The sequence below is a fragment of the Cottoperca gobio genome, chromosome 6, assembly GCF_900634415.1.
Source record: "Cottoperca gobio chromosome 6, fCotGob3.1, whole genome shotgun sequence".
Taxonomy (NCBI): Eukaryota; Metazoa; Chordata; class Actinopteri; order Perciformes; family Bovichtidae; genus Cottoperca; species Cottoperca gobio.
The window spans coordinates 26,260,432-26,274,139 of record NC_041360.1 but is presented as its reverse complement, the minus strand read 5'-3'; the positions used below and the strand labels follow the sequence as shown (position 1 = coordinate 26,274,139).

The window sequence follows — 13,708 nt, the reverse complement described above, 5'->3', positions numbered from 1 at the left end:
CAGTGAATCTGACTGCAGCACACTTTTTATGTTCATGGTCAGGCGTCTGCAGGAGGACGCTGTGCAGAGTTTCGTATATTTCAAACAGATTCAACACAAATTCAACAAAATTGAGTGAAACGTGTAAAAGAAATCTATTTGACACGAGATGAAAACAAACAGTGACACTTTGTGTTTGAAGTATTTAAATCCTCCTACTTGTTTGTTCATTTGTTGGGATGTTGAGTCTCTTACAGCTGGTCGTCCACATCAGCAGCAACATGTGATCATCTCAGGTGCTTTTTAACTCTAAACATCTACAACAAAAAAGAGTTTTCTTATGTTTTTGTCCCCTAAAATATCTCACCTTTTATTATACTGACGTGAGATCAGTACAGAGAGAAGTTTTCACTCTGCTTTAGTTTCCACCAGCTACTGGGAAACACATCTGTCTCATTAGCTGCTACTTGTGGAGTTTGAAAGACGAAAACCGGGAGGGAAATGTAGGATCCAGTTATTTTGCTTCACTGTTAACCTGCTTTAAAAGTGAAGATCTCTCGACCTCTGCTGCTTTAATTACGACGCTTCTTTTGTTTGTCGGTCCACTGAACTATGAGATGCATTGACATGAAATGTTGTGTTCATGGAGCCCAGAAGATGAATCCTGAAGGTTTCTAGACTTTACTGACTCCCTTTACTTTTCCTTTTATTGTCTTGTGATCCTCGAGAGTAATTTCCATGAAAGATGTTTTTCCTCCGGGTGAATTGTGAGACTTCAGGTCAAAATGTCAATTTGTGCAACACTTCAGTTTACGACCAAACACCTACAAAAGTTCCTTTTTCTTTTTAAATAACAGAACATGAGCCAACCGCAGAACTAAAGCAGTTTTATTTCATCCTTAAGGCAGTGTTCCAGGATTCATAGAACCGTAGTTACATACGTAACCTTCGCTTTACTTCCTCTGCCGTCCTCAGGTTTTATTTTATTTTAGTGACGAGAGAAATTACAAATCTGTCAACGGGGACTTTAGAGAAAAATCAATGAGGTTTGTGAGAATAAAACATTACAGGGTCATTTATTCAATAGCTCCACTAAATCTGAAGAGCCTGACATGTTTGACCCACTCGGCCCTGAATTTAAAACATTTAAAAGGTCATTGTTTCCATAAAATAATGTAATTAATCCTCCACTCCTGTGTTGTTGAGGGGTTCGGGAAGCAGCCTGTGTGAAGTATGCTTTTAAGTTGCTTTGTGAAACCGTGAGGACTGTCCTCTCAGGGTTTCAAGGCGCCGCGGTCGTACATCGCCGCTCAGGGTCCTCTGAGGTCGAGCACCGAGGACTTCTGGAGGATGATTTGGGAGCAGAACGTCTGCGTCATCGTGATGATCACCAACCTGGTGGAGAAGGGAAGAGTGAGTGACTTACATTCACTGTGAGGGGAAATGTTCCTGGACATTTATTGCACTTCACAGATAATCTGCATCTGATATTGTTTATTTAACTACGGACATGCTGATTGTTCTTCACATTTTGTTGTTATAATGTTCAATAAAGTGTTTTGGGAATATTTGCCCCTCATACTTACGATGCAGGATTTAAAAACTGAATAAAATAATTAATCCAATAAATCAAAAACCTTGAAATCCACATTTTATTTAATATACAGAATATTTAATGTGATTCAGTGAGAAAGTAAAACATGCAGACAAAACAAAGATTCTGCTTTTACATTTGAAGTTGAATTATATCTTTATTGGAATAAAGAAAAAAATCTTATTTGTATTTGCAACATAATTCCTAACACTTGACGCGTCTCCTCAGAGGAAGTGTGATCAGTACTGGCCGGCGGAGGTGCAGGAGGAGTACGGCAGCTTCCTGGTGACGGTGAAGAGCAGCAGAGTGCTCGCCTACTACACCCAGAGGACCTTCACCGTCAGGAACACCGGCGCCAAGAAGGTCAAGCAACAATTATTATCCTGAGTGTACTAATGTGTCTTATCTCACAGTTCAGGCAGCACAAGAAGAAAAGAGTTATACAGTCAATGAAGGTTACACAGATGTATCTTCAGTTTGCTAACATTAGCCTAAGACTATGTTTTATTGCCTATAAAGTAATTTAAACTAAAAACAAGATAAAAAAAAAAAATCAAGAAAGAAATGTGACAAATCTCAGATTAATTGTAAATTGTACACAGATTGTAATCTTTATATGTCAACGTTACACACAAGGGGAAAGTGAAGCCAAAGCTGAAGAGCCTTAAACCTGCAGTGTCTCTAACATCCAGCAGGAGGACACTCCTCTGATTGTATAGAAGTCTATGAGAAAATGTTTCTTCTTCTCTCTTGATTTATTACCTCAGTAACATTTTCCTGATGAGTCTCAATCTGTAGTTTCAAGTCTTCTTCAACATGATGTTCATTTAGTAACTTATGGAAACATTTAAAATAGAGGATAAAGCAGCGTCTGCTTTAGGGCGGGGCTACCTGTGATTGACAGGTGTTGTCCATGTTTTAGTCTTACATCTTTAGACGTGTTTGTCAGGTAATGAAAGTTAATTGTAAGAAAAACAGGCTTCAAAACGAACGTCTAAAAACAAATGGGTGACGTCCATTTCTTTTATACACTCTGTGGTTTATACTGTAGCTACTTGGTTCCAATATCAACACACATAACAGTCTTTAAGTTTATGACTGAAGACACTAATTAAATACATTTGAATCACGTTATTCCTGTAGGGCTCCCAGAAGGGGCGGATCAACGAGCGGACGGTGACTCAGTACCACTACACCCAGTGGCCAGACATGGGCGTCCCAGAGTTCGCTCTGCCGCTCCTCAGCTTCGTCCGCAAGTCGTCCAAAGCCAGGACGGACACCATGGGGCCGGTGGTGGTGCACTGCAGGTGAGATGTGATTAAAGCAGACGACATGAGAAGAAGCTTTGTTTCCAGTAGATCCTGGATTCATCTCATGTTTCTTTCTCGTTTGCAGCGCCGGCGTGGGCCGCACGGGCACGTACGTGGTCCTGGACAGCATGCTGAAGCAGATGAGGGACGAGAGCACCGTCAACATCACAGGCTTCCTCAAACACATCCGCAGGCAGAGGAACTACCTGGTTCAGACAGAGGTCAGAGGTCAACCTTCTGACTGTGTGACGTTACATTCGTTCAACAGGACACAACATGGCTAATTTAAAACTCACTTAAAGTTTAAATGAAAGTATAACTACGTATTCAAATATAATAATGTATGTATTTTTATTGCACAGAAGGCTATTCTACAGAATGTTTCAGTGTCACTCACCCCGCAGGCAGACTAACCTCAGCTCTGCCGCCTGCAGGAACAGTATGTGTTTATCCACGATGCCTTGGTGGAAGCCATCTTGTCCGGAGAGACGGAGGTGGTGGCGGCTCAGCTGCACAGGTACGTGGACGAGCTGCTGATCCCGGGGCCTGCCGGGAGGACGCGCCTGGAGAAGCAGTTCAAGGTGAGCGGCTATTCGTCACTCCGTGTTCGCTGAACATGTCAGCTGTATTACACCAGAACTCTACTGTGTCGGGACGTTTTACACAAACAGTTTGTTTAATTGCCACGTTGGCAAAAGATGTTTTTTCCTTTCCTCCGTTGTTGTTGTTATTTCTTCTAAACCAGCTGACTGCTAGGAAACAGTCCCAAACGTCTTCAAACTGTCAACACTAAATTAAGGAAACCAGTAAACCCCCAAAAATAAAATTATTAATCTATTTTGAGGAATGTGTTCTTAATTAATTTGATATATATTTTAATTTGATTTATTTACTTAATTCTTATTTATTTAGCTATTTATTTATTTTATTATAATTATTTTACACACTGATTTATCTTCAATTTTTGCAAAGAATAAAATAAATAAATAAAATAATTAATATAAATAAGAAAAGTAAAGCCATTTTAGGAAATAAATGTTTAATCTTGAAGAAATATGAAAAAAAAATCTTTGAAACAAATGTAGAATTTTATTTTAAAATGTTTGTTTGTTGATCGTTTTAAGGTCTCTGTGTAAAAAAACATCTTCACAGCTCAGCAGAAAGACTCAGTGTTGTGATGTTTGGTGTTTCCACAGCTGGTTCGTCACTCCGGACTGAAGCAGTGCGACTTCTCTGCAGCGCTGCAGGACTGCAACCGCAGCAAGAACAGAAACTGCTCTGTGGTCCCGGGTGAGTCCGACGGGAGAAGTCCGTCAGCTCAACGCTGCTTCAGCTGCAGTTTGCTGACGTTAGATGTTGCTTCATTCTGAAACTTTCTTCTCTTCGTCTTCGCAGTTGAGCGGTCACGAGTGCGCCTGTCTACGTCAGCAGGGGAAACATCCGACTACATTAATGCATCATACATCACAGTAAGAGAAATGTTCAGGGTTCAGATGAGGAGATAAATATCACAGATTCAGGTCCAGAGTTTGTTTAACCGCATTCTCGTAAGAATGCCAACAACAGAGTTTCCTGAGTATCTGTACTGTTCTTTTAACAGTAGCTGTACTGTTCTTTTAACAGTAGCTGTACTGTTCCGTTAACAGTATCTGTACTGTTCATTTAACAGTATCTGTACTGTTCTTTTAACAGTAGCTGTACTGTTCCGTTAACAGTAACTGTACTCTTCCGTTAACAGTAGCTGTACTCTTCCGTTAACAGTAGCTGTACTCTTCTTTTAACAGTAGCTGTACTGTTCCTTTAACAGTAGCTGTACTGTTCCTTTAACAGTATCTGTACTGTTCCTTTAACAGTATCTGTACTGTTCCGTTAACAGTAGCTGTACTCTTCCGTTAACAGTATCTGTACTGTTCATTTAACAGTATCTGTACTGTTCCGTTAACAGTATCTGTACTGTTCATTTAACAGTATCTGTACTGTTCATTTAACAGTATCTGTACTGTTCATTTAACAGTATCTGTACTGTTCTTTTAACAGTATCTGTACTGTTCCGTTAACAGTATCTGTACTGTTCATTTAACAGTATCTGTACTGTTCATTTAACAGTATCTGTACTGTTCTTTTAACAGTATCTGTACTGTTCCTTTAACAGTATCTGTACTGTTCCTTTAACAGTATCTGTACTGTTCCGTTAACAGTATCTGTACTGTTCATTTAACAGTATCTGTACTGTTCATTTAACAGTATCTGTACTGTTCTTTTAACAGTATCTGTACTGTTCCGTTAACAGTATCTGTACTGTTCATTTAACAGTATCTGTACTGTTCATTTAACAGTATCTGTACTGTTCTTTTAACAGTAGCTGTACTGTTCCTTTAACAGTATCTGTACTGTTCCTTTAACAGTATCTGTACTGTTCTTTTAACAGTAGCTGTACTGTTCATTTAACAGTATCTGTACTGTTCCGTTAACAGTATCTGTACTGTTCATTTAACAGTATCTGTACTGTTCATTTAACAGTAGCTGTACTCTTCCGTTAACAGTAGCTGTACTCTTCTTTTAACAGTAGCTGTACTGTTCCTTTAACAGTAGCTGTACTGTTCCTTTAACAGTATCTGTACTGTTCCTTTAACAGTATCTGTACTGTTCCGTTAACAGTAGCTGTACTCTTCCGTTAACAGTATCTGTACTGTTCATTTAACAGTATCTGTACTGTTCCGTTAACAGTATCTGTACTGTTCATTTAACAGTATCTGTACTGTTCATTTAACAGTATCTGTACTGTTCATTTAACAGTATCTGTACTGTTCATTTAACAGTATCTGTACTGTTCTTTTAACAGTATCTGTACTGTTCCGTTAACAGTATCTGTACTGTTCATTTAACAGTATCTGTACTGTTCATTTAACAGTATCTGTACTGTTCATTTAACAGTATCTGTACTGTTCTTTTAACAGTATCTGTACTGTTCCTTTAACAGTATCTGTACTGTTCCGTTAACAGTATCTGTACTGTTCATTTAACAGTATCTGTACTGTTCATTTAACAGTATCTGTACTGTTCATTTAACAGTATCTGTACTGTTCTTTTAACAGTATCTGTACTGTTCCTTTAACAGTATCTGTACTGTTCCGTTAACAGTATCTGTACTGTTCATTTAACAGTATCTGTACTGTTCATTTAACAGTATCTGTACTGTTCATTTAACAGTATCTGTACTGTTCATTTAACAGTATCTGTACTGTTCCGTTAACAGTAGCTGTACTCTTCCGTTAACAGTATCTGTACTGTTCATTTAACAGTATCTGTACTGTTCATTTAACAGTATCTGTACTGTTCTTTTAACAGTATCTGTACTGTTCCGTTAACAGTATCTGTACTGTTCATTTAACAGTATCTGTACTGTTAACAGTAGCTGTACTCTTCCGTTAACAGTAGCTGTACTCTTCTTTTAACAGTAGCTGTACTCTTCCGTTAACAGTAGCTGTACTCTTCTTTTAACAGTAGCTGTACTGTTCCTTTAACAGTAGCTGTACTGTTCCTTTAACAGTATCTGTACTGTTCCTTTAACAGTATCTGTACTGTTCCGTTAACAGTAGCTGTACTCTTCCGTTAACAGTATCTGTACTGTTCATTTAACAGTATCTGTACTGTTCATTTAACAGTATCTGTACTGTTCATTTAACAGTATCTGTACTGTTCTTTTAACAGTAGCTGTACTGTTCATTTAACAGTATCTGTACTGTTCCGTTAACAGTATCTGTACTGTTCCTTTAACAGTATCTGTACTGTTCATTTAACAGTATCTGTACTGTTCTTTTAACAGTAGCTGTACTGTTCCTTTAACAGTAGCTGTACTGTTCATTTAACAGTATCTGTACTGTTCTTTTAACAGTAGCTGTACTGTTCCTTTAACAGTATCTGTACTGTTCCTTTAACAGTATCTGTACTGTTCATTTAACAGTATCTGTACTGTTCCGTTAACAGTATCTGTACTGTTCCGTTAACAGTAGCTGTACTGTTCCGTTAACAGTAGCTGTACTGTTTATTTAACAGTATCTGTACTGTTCCGTTAACAGTATCTGTACTGTTCCTTTAACAGTATCTGTACTGTTCCGTTAACAGTAGCTGTACTGTTCCGTTAACAGTAGCTGTACTGTTCCGTTAACAGTATCTGTACTGTTCCGTTAACAGTATCTGTACTGTTCCGTTAACAGTATCTGTACTGTTCCTTTAACAGTATCTGTACTGTTTATTTAACAGTATATTTACTGTTCCTTTAACAGTATCTGTACTGTTCCTTTAACAGTATCTGTACTGTTCATTTAACAGTATCTGTACTGTTTATTTAACAGTATCTGTACTGTTCCGTTAACAGTATCTGTACTGTTCATTTAACAGTATCTGTACTGTTCTTTTAACAGTAGCTGTACTGTTCCTTTAACAGTAGCTGTACTGTTCATTTAACAGTATCTGTACTGTTCTTTTAACAGTAGCTGTACTGTTCCTTTAACAGTATCTGTACTGTTCCTTTAACAGTATCTGTACTGTTCATTTAACAGTATCTGTACTGTTCTTTTAACAGTATCTGTACTGTTCCTTTAACAGTATCTGTACTGTTCCTTTAACAGTATCTGTACTGTTCATTTAACAGTATCTGTACTGTTCTTTTAACAGTATCTGTACTGTTCCTTTAACAGTATCTGTACTGTTCCTTTAACAGTATCTGTACTGTTCATTTAACAGTATCTGTACTGTTCTTTTAACAGTAGCTGTACTGTTCATTTAACAGTATCTGTACTGTTCCTTTAACAGTATCTGTACTGTTCATTTAACAGTAGCTGTACTGTTCATTTAACAGTATCTGTACTGTTCCTTTAACAGTAGCTGTACTGTTCATTTAACAGTATCTGTACTGTTCCGTTAACAGTATCTGTACTGTTCCGTTAACAGTAGCTGTACTGTTTATTTAACAGTATCTGTACTGTTCCGTTAACAGTATCTGTACTGTTCCTTTAACAGTATCTGTACTGTTCATTTAACAGTATCTGTACTGTTCCTTTAACAGTATCTGTACTGTTCATTTAACAGTATCTGTACTGTTTATTTAACAGTATCTGTACTGTTTATTTAACAGTATCTGTACTGTTCCGTTAACAGTATCTGTACTGTTCCGTTAACAGTAGCTGTACTGTTTATTTAACAGTATCTGTACTGTTCCGTTAACAGTATCTGTACTGTTCCTTTAACAGTATCTGTACTGTTAATTTAACAGTATCTGTACTGTTTATTTAACAGTATCTGTACTGTTCCTTTAACAGTATCTGTACTGTTAATTTAACAGTATCTGTACTGTTTATTTAACAGTATCTGTACTGTTCCGTTAACAGTATCTGTACTGTTCCTTTAACAGTATCTGTACTGTTAATTTAACAGTATCTGTACTGTTTATTTAACAGTATCTGTACTGTTCCTTTAACAGTATCTGTACTGTTTATTTAACAGTATCTGTACTGTTTATTTAACAGTATCTGTACTGTTCCGTTAACAGTATCTGTACTGTTCCTTTAACAGTATCTGTACTGTTCCTTTAACAGTATCTGTACTGTTCCTTTAACAGTATCTGTACTGTTCCTTTAACAGTATCTGTACTGTTCCTTTAACAGTATCTGTACTGTTCCGTTAACAGTATCTGTACTGTTCCTTTAACAGTATCTGTACTGTTCCTTTAACAGTATCTGTACTGTTCCGTTAACAGTAGCTGTACTGTTCCGTTAACAGTATCTGTACTGTTCATTTAACAGTATCTGTACTGTTTATTTAACAGTATCTGTACTGTTCCGTTAACAGTATCTGTACTGTTCCTTTAACAGTATCTGTACTGTTCCTTTAACAGTATCTGTACTGTTCCGTTAACAGTAGCTGTACTGTTCCGTTAACAGTATCTGTACTGTTCATTTAACAGTATCTGTACTGTTTATTTAACAGTATCTGTACTGTTCCTTTAACAGTATCTGTACTGTTCATTTAACAGTATCTGTACTGTTCTTTTAACAGTAGCTGTACTGTTCATTTAACAGTATCTGTACTGTTCCTTTAACAGTATCTGTACTGTTTATTTAACAGTAGCTGTACTGTTCATTTAACAGTATCTGTACTGTTCCTTTAACAGTAGCTGTACTGTTCATTTAACAGTATCTGTACTGTTCCGTTAACAGTATCTGTACTGTTCCGTTAACAGTAGCTGTACTGTTTATTTAACAGTATCTGTACTGTTCCGTTAACAGTATCTGTACTGTTCCTTTAACAGTATCTGTACTGTTCATTTAACAGTATCTGTACTGTTTATTTAACAGTATCTGTACTGTTCCTTTAACAGTATCTGTACTGTTAATTTAACAGTATCTGTACTGTTTATTTAACAGTATCTGTACTGTTCCGTTAACAGTATCTGTACTGTTCCTTTAACAGTATCTGTACTGTTTATTTAACAGTATCTGTACTGTTTATTTAACAGTATCTGTACTGTTCCTTTAACAGTATCTGTACTGTTTATTTAACAGTATCTGTACTGTTTATTTAACAGTATCTGTACTGTTTATTTAACAGTATCTGTACTGTTTATTTAACAGTATCTGTACTGTTCCTTTAACAGTATCTGTACTGTTCCTTTAACAGTATCTGTACTGTTCCTTTAACAGTATCTGTACTGTTTATTTAACAGTATCTGTACTGTTTATTTAACAGTATCTGTACTGTTTATTTAACAGTATCTGTACTGTTTATTTAACAGTATCTGTACTGTTCCTTTAACAGTATCTGTACTGTTCCTTTAACAGTATCTGTACTGTTCCTTTAACAGTAGCTGTAATATTTGTTCCTTATTGATTCGGTCGGCTTCACAATAATCAGTTGAAGACATTTGATCGTGAACTTTAGAAAGTGAAATGTATCGTCTTCTTGATCCGAGCTGCGGTTGTGTTCCTGCAGGGTTACAGGAAGAGCAGCGAGTTCATCATTACCCAGAATCCTTTGCCTGGCACCATAAAGGACTTCTGGAGGATGATATGGGACCACAACGCCCAGGTCATTGTGTCGCTGCTGGAGACGCTGTCAGGCGAGGTGAAGCTTGTTTCATGTCCGTCATCTATAATGTTATTATTATACATATCGATGCACTAATGTGTTCATGATTAAATTGTTCACTAAATTTAATGAAAGTGGAAAAATGACTTGTGTATCCGCCCTGTGAGATGTAACCGGGCCGTTAGTTTTACTGTAGACAAACCAAACTGTCACACTGTTCCTTTAAAATTCACAAAAGCATCGTCTATGTGTGATTTCTAACAACGGGATTACTTTAATCTTGAGGCTCGTGTCCCTCTGCTGCTGCAGGATGATTCATCTCCATCTTAATGTTGTTGGATCAACATGTGATGTAACGTCTGCCGACTTCCTGTGTTATTGTTAGGCGGAGGAGGAGGCGAAGCTGTGTGCCGTCTGGCCCCGTAAAGGGCAGCCAATCAGCTATGAGATGTTCACCGTCACTCAGAGGAGTGAGAACCGCATCTGTCTGACCAACGAGGACATGCTGGTGGTGCAGGAATACGTACTGGAAGCTACACAGGTTAGTGTTGCCTGGAACATGACGGTGCTAAAGGCTCAGTTCACCCTTTCTGCCTCCACCCCGTTGGTGAATGTGGGTCATTTAAAATCTATATTATTAAGAACATGGCTTCTGGAAACTGTTCTGTGTATTATGGAGAGTAACAAAGACAAATATTTAAAAAGTCATTTTTCATGCTGTAAGCAGCACAAACTGAATCGCATTCACCGAGCAGGGAAATATGTTGTTTCTGATTAATGTACAAAGAAAAGAGCAGCTGTAATCAGCTGTCAGGTTACAGTTTACACATTTTGGTTTATGATATAAGAACAAATATTAGTTGTTTTTCCATGAAATGTTCTGATTCTTGCTCAGAGAATAAATCCTTTCAATTTTACAGACCCAACGAACATGTCATACATTTCAATTTTATATGTATTACATTTGTTATGGCCTAATTTACTATGACTCTTTGATGACAAACTTAAAAAAAAATGCTTATGTTTTATTTTAATTATTTTTTAATGTTTTATTAAAAAAATAAAATACAATAAAGTGTACAAAAATAAATGCAGGGGTCTGAGTACTTCCTGAAGGCATGATGATATGACATTTACATTGTTATAATAAGTATTGCACAGTTTAAACAAAACGGACTTTAAAATAAATAATGACGATAAAGGACAACCTCTCTTCCCTCCTTATCGACAGGACGACTACGTTCTGGAGTTGAAACACTATCGCGCCCCCTGCTGGCCCAATCCAGACAGTCCCATCAGCAACACCTTCGAGCTCCTCAAGCTGGTGAAAGAAGAGAGCGCCGCCAAGGACGGCCCCACCGTGGTCCACGATGAGTAAGACCTTCACTGGGTAGTCGGTAAAACTCGTATTCCTGCTCTGATATTTGTTACGAGTGACGAGATCTTTCTTTTTGCAGTGTGGGTGGAGTCACAGCGGGAACGTTCTGCGCTCTGTCCTCTCTGGTTGATCAGCTGCAGGCCGAAGGGTCGGTTGACGTCTTCCAAGCAGCCAAGCTGACAAACCTCATGAGACCAGGAGTCTTCAGCGACATTGTAAGCCTGCTGTCGGTCTCTCAATACGCTGACGATAATCTACTGTCTGTTACACTTTAATTAATTAATTAAATTAACATTAATGCTATAGATCAGTGGTTCCTAACCTGGGGTCACCAAAGCTTTCTGAGGGATTGCAAGGCCTTCTTGATTTAAAGATGTATATACAGTTAACAGTTTTATTCATTTCTGTGAAGAAAAATAAATTTGTTTTTGGATTATTATTTGATAAAACGTGAGCACAAGCTGCTTTATTCACTGTACGTCTTGCACTAGAGAAGTACACAGTTAAAACAACCAAAGAGCTAAAAGAACAAAACACTGAATTTGTCAAATAAGAAGCCTATTAAATATGTATATTGTTCAAATGAAAAAACAAACATTATACAGACGGAGAATTGTATTAAAAGTTCGTAAAAATAACAGGAAAATCGATCTAATGCAATATTCACAGGAAATTGAATACAATTATTTCAGTACTGTTATTGTTATGTATTAAATATATAATTAGATATGCATAAAATATGCTACGTACTTGTCCAGGTCTGTAGCATCAGAATATGTTCCATTAAAAATTAATTTGGTAGATAATGGAGACAATGTTCAGTTAGTACATTTAAAATTAAAATGGCTAGATTAACATAAACACAGGTCAACTAAGCGTGTGTACAAGCCACCGTACAATTCTGTGATAAAGGAATAATGTTTACTTTACTGTTTCCTCCATAATTACTACCAAACTACTAAATGAACCTAAACATACCAATGGGTCACCTGTGGTTGTTTTCCAGGAGCAGTACCAGTTCCTGTACAAAGCCATGCTGAGTCTCATCGGGACGCAAGAAGACGAGAAAACCCTCCAGTCCTCCGACAACAACGGGACCATCGTGGTGGGAACCGCCAGCACCGCAGAGAGCCTTGAATCCCTGGTGTAAAAAAACCACAAAGAACTTAACTTTTACAAATGAGCAACAGCATTTTGTCCCTCGTCTTCAAGCACCAACAGAACTCCTGATGCCAGACTCACGCTGCAACTACTAAATAGAAATCCTCGCTGTTCAGGACTGTAGTTTGAGGCTCGCATGTACCGAATAACAAGTTTCTTCTTCGCTGGATCTGGACTCCCCGCGGTTTTGTAATGTGTGCCTTTTTGTATTTTTCATCCTGTACTTCTAACTTTGATACAAGCTGTAGACTAACTGCCCGATGTTTAACGCTGTACCGCCCCGAGACGTTTCATTCAACTAACAAACTTTTCCTAAAACCTTTTTGTATTTATTGCCACGGAGCCAAATGGGGGAAAAAGGGAAAAAGTGCATCTTTTTACATCAAGAGATATTTTGTTAGTCTTTTCTAGAGCTCCTGCACTGAACTCCTTTCTGTAAATACCATCGCACCGGTAGCAGCAGTGTGCCGTTGAATTCAAATATAAAAATAAGGGCCTGGAATAATAAAAAAAAATAATAATCTAATGTAAATAATATTATAGTAATCAACTCGATGGACCAAATTTCTATTTATACTTTTAGATTTTTATATTTTACCATTTTTAGTGCATTCAAATGTTATGGTTTAATTCTAATTGCTTAGTCGGAGAACATTAACGTTTTTATATTCTGGATTTTGTAACAGACTAAATGTGATGCATGGGGTACTGACATGTTTGTTTTATTAGCTGGATTATTAGCTAGGGGATTAAAGAAGTGAAAGAACACCAAAGAAAGAGCTGTTGGAGTGTTTTGTTACTGTGAGCAGAAATACAACTACACATTCAAACACTTATATAACATTCAGAACACTCGTTCTTTGTCTCGATAAAGATGATTTAATCCTTTTAAGATACCTTTAATTTACATACTGTCCCATAACTTCCACACGTCTGCAGGATAAACATCAAGGTTTGGCAAAATAAACGAGAAAATCTGTTAAAACAGAAGCACAGAGGAGCCAACGCTGGAACCGTTTTAAAACAGCAAAGATTACATAAAACCTTCTTAAGTCACCAAGAAGATTTTGTATCACCGAGTGAGTTTGTGACTAATTTAATATATATTTATGCTGCTAAAATGTATAATTAATTCACTTAAGGGCCTTAAAGCCAGCAAGGATACAATAATCATTTATTTTCATTGTGCGAAGTTCCCGA

General features: G+C 37.3%; 1 protein-coding gene across 5 annotated transcripts in view; it reads left to right on the top strand.

Moving 5' to 3' along the window:
• The window catches only part of ptprz1a (protein tyrosine phosphatase receptor type Z1a), an 89,250-nt gene extending 75,967 nt beyond the window's left edge, over window positions 1-13,283 (top strand). For all 5 annotated transcript variants that reach the window (XM_029433019.1, XM_029433018.1, XM_029433020.1 and 2 more), the window contains 12 exons: window positions 1,258-1,392; window positions 1,802-1,936; window positions 2,717-2,880; window positions 2,969-3,104; window positions 3,318-3,464; window positions 4,080-4,173; window positions 4,279-4,352; window positions 9,874-10,005; window positions 10,355-10,510; window positions 11,201-11,343; window positions 11,427-11,562; window positions 12,354-13,283. In XM_029433019.1, the coding sequence (XP_029288879.1) occupies window positions 1,258-1,392; window positions 1,802-1,936; window positions 2,717-2,880; window positions 2,969-3,104; window positions 3,318-3,464; window positions 4,080-4,173; window positions 4,279-4,352; window positions 9,874-10,005; window positions 10,355-10,510; window positions 11,201-11,343; window positions 11,427-11,562; window positions 12,354-12,497 (1,596 nt within the window). In that variant the 3' untranslated portion in view covers window positions 12,498-13,283. The remainder of the gene's footprint in view (window positions 1-1,257; window positions 1,393-1,801; window positions 1,937-2,716; window positions 2,881-2,968; window positions 3,105-3,317; window positions 3,465-4,079; window positions 4,174-4,278; window positions 4,353-9,873; window positions 10,006-10,354; window positions 10,511-11,200; window positions 11,344-11,426; window positions 11,563-12,353) is intronic.
• Window positions 13,284-13,708: the final 425 nt, after the last annotated feature.